The sequence below is a fragment of the Nannospalax galili genome, unplaced genomic scaffold (assembly GCF_000622305.1).
Source record: "Nannospalax galili isolate Female #2095 unplaced genomic scaffold, S.galili_v1.0 scaffold2707, whole genome shotgun sequence".
Classification (NCBI taxonomy): Eukaryota; Metazoa; Chordata; class Mammalia; order Rodentia; family Spalacidae; genus Nannospalax; species Nannospalax galili.
Genome location: NW_008355480.1, coordinates 150,052 through 152,809, shown reverse-complemented (window position 1 = coordinate 152,809; position 2,758 = coordinate 150,052). Strand labels below are relative to the sequence as shown.

Genomic DNA, 2,758 nt, shown 5'->3' with positions numbered 1-2,758 from the left:
TGCCGATTCCTGAATAGGACACCTATTTCAAACCTCTACCTGCCAAGGCTTAGGGATCATTGTGGAAGAGGAGATGGAAAAACTGTGAAATATATGCTAAATTAAATAAATGGGAAGTTCCAAATTGATAATAAAATATAGAAAACGTTGAAACCTAATTAAATAATAATCAAATTCATAAAATGTTTAAAGAGAAAATGACGCATACATGGGCATTAATAATGGCTTTATTTATAACAGGTAAAATGATTTCTTACAAAGTTAATATTTCCAACAGAATGTAGGACTATGAATCATCAATATCAGCCAAAGAATAATAACAAAAAAACTATTCAACAAAATAAATGTAACTTCAAACCACACGGCAGAGTGTGAAATGCTCTATAGATCATGATACTCTCTGACTATGCACAAACGAAATCATGGAAACCAACGAACTCCCATAGTTGTCAGAAGTGGGCAAGAGATTGGGTGGGTGGAAGGGTGGTGAAGACGCCGAAGAACCACAAAGGATGCTGGTGTTGGGGTCACAAAGCTGGATCTCACCGGAGTTCTAATGGAAATGTACACGGACAGCTTTGTGTTTTACTACATATCTTAATGTTTATGTTAAGTTCATGAAATAAAATATTTGGCATATGATTTCAAATGCAGGTCGTGGTTTTATATGCTTGTTAATTATGTTAGCCTTTATAATTCATTGATCACACACTATTAGCAGTTGCAGAGTTGATTGCCGTGTTTCAGTTCTTAAACCATTGTTCTTATTGTCCTGGATTCACCAACCGAATACAAGTTCCCGATATAATAAAATAATTACTTCAAATGCCATCCCAATGAGTAATTTAAAGTTGGTAACTAACAGTTGCAAATTAGAGTCACAAACAACGTCTAAATGGGTAAATGCAGATGTTTTTTAAATTTTTGTTAATTCTTGATATTTTAAATACTAAGGACTCTATTCATGATTTCTTCAAAAACTTTCACATTTCAGTAATATAGAAATATACATCATAATTATTTTCTGCTTTTAGGTAAGATGAAATTGATGTATATTCATGACATTGGCCTTCAGGATGCAAGAAGCTAGAGAGTGCAATGTCTTTGAATGCCTTTTCATAGATTTCTTTGCTATATAGAGCATCCCATATATTGTTTGGGTAGTTTATGTAGTTGCAAGATTATCTCCTTTTCATCTGCGTCCTAAATGCTTCAGCATCGAGAGACAGGGCTGCTTCAATTTTGAGTTTCCTAGAATTAGGATAAAGGAATGGCTTGAAGGATACATGAGTCCAGTAATCATACAGATAAAGTGAACCAGTTGACTGTGGTGCTTCTGAGAAATCCACGCTATAACAAGGGACAGAAAATACACAGCATAAAGGAGGAGGAACGAGATGATGATTCTCAAGGCATTCATGTGAGCCTCGGTGTTGGGGTCTCTGTGTCCTTGGGAATTGAACTTCATTTTCTGGAGATGCCTCCACAGAGAAAAGATTAACAGGAGAAAGGAGACCAGGGCCAGGATAAACGGTGTCATAGAGAACATAGTCATATTGAATAAGATCAGCTCACTCACCCTAAAAGCCAAAGTTGAGTTTCTTCCATACCATTGCATCTTCTCCTCAAGCGTGATGCTTGTTTGCATCAGATTTAAAACCAAGAAGAGCAAAGTTCCCAGCACTATCACAGGAACCAGTTTCTTAATTCTCCATTTCAAGAACAGAAAGATAGGCCAGGAGATATTGGCTATTTTGAGCAAATAACAAACGCTGAGGATTGTAGCCAGCCAGAGGCTGAAGTGGTTGGAAAGAACCCAGCTGAAATGAAGAAACTGTAATCCTGTTCCAGTCATGAAGAAAAATGAATCCTGCATAGTTTTAAACCAAATACACATTTCCCAGATGAGAGTAATTCTAGAAATTGCCAAGATAAGGATAACTTTATCAATTTCAGAAAGCTTTTGTTTATTGACATAGTCAATGCAGTTTGTCAGTATTATGAATCCATTGCTCAGATGCCCAAAAATAAACTCCACAACTATTACAATGGTGAGGATGAACTGCAGGGCACTTCCCATGTTAGTCCACAGAAAATCCAAGACCTATCACAGTTCATTTGCTGATCTAAGTGCCCTGCCTATTGTCCAATGTGCAGCTAAACTCTTTCTGCCCTTTATGCTGTTCCTTCTGTGATATTTGGCCATGTGGCAAGCCAAGCATTTCCTGTTTGGTTATTAATATGCACACGTCCTTGTTAAAGCTTTGCCCTGAATTCTCGGTTGACTCATAGTTAACATGTTGTTCTTCACTATGAGATGAAATATGTCATAGACAATTTTGGAACAAAGGCAAACTCACATTTGCTAATATTAAAATGAAGATATATTCATTTCCACTATTTTGTTCTGGGAGCTTTCTTTAAGCTCTTAGAAATTTGATTCCGTCAGTTTGAATTTTTATGTCAAGCTGGGAATCAAAGAAAGAAACAGGTCATCAATTTAAAGAGTTTATATACCCTCTCCCTTCAGAAGAAAAGAAGAAATTCAGTAAATTTGAAAATATGTAGACTCAAGAAAGATGACTAATTTTGACATTCATATTAGTAAAACACTTGAAATAACTACTTTTATATTGACTATATAAGATATACAGCTAAATTGCTTGATGAGAGCTATGCTTCATTTCATAAACATGTAATTTATGAATTTAAAGGTTCTATATTTTATTAATCATAAAACTTGGCCAGGTGATATAAA

General features: G+C 35.4%; 1 protein-coding gene across 1 annotated transcript; it reads right to left on the bottom strand.

The window, feature by feature from the left end:
* Positions 1 to 1,165: 1,165 nt before the first annotated feature.
* On the bottom strand, positions 1,166 to 2,080 carry LOC103749992 (taste receptor type 2 member 102-like). The gene is given in 1 exon segment (XM_008852928.1): positions 1,166 to 2,080. A coding segment is annotated over 1 exon segment (915 nt).
* Between the last annotated feature and the right edge of the window lie 678 nt (positions 2,081 to 2,758).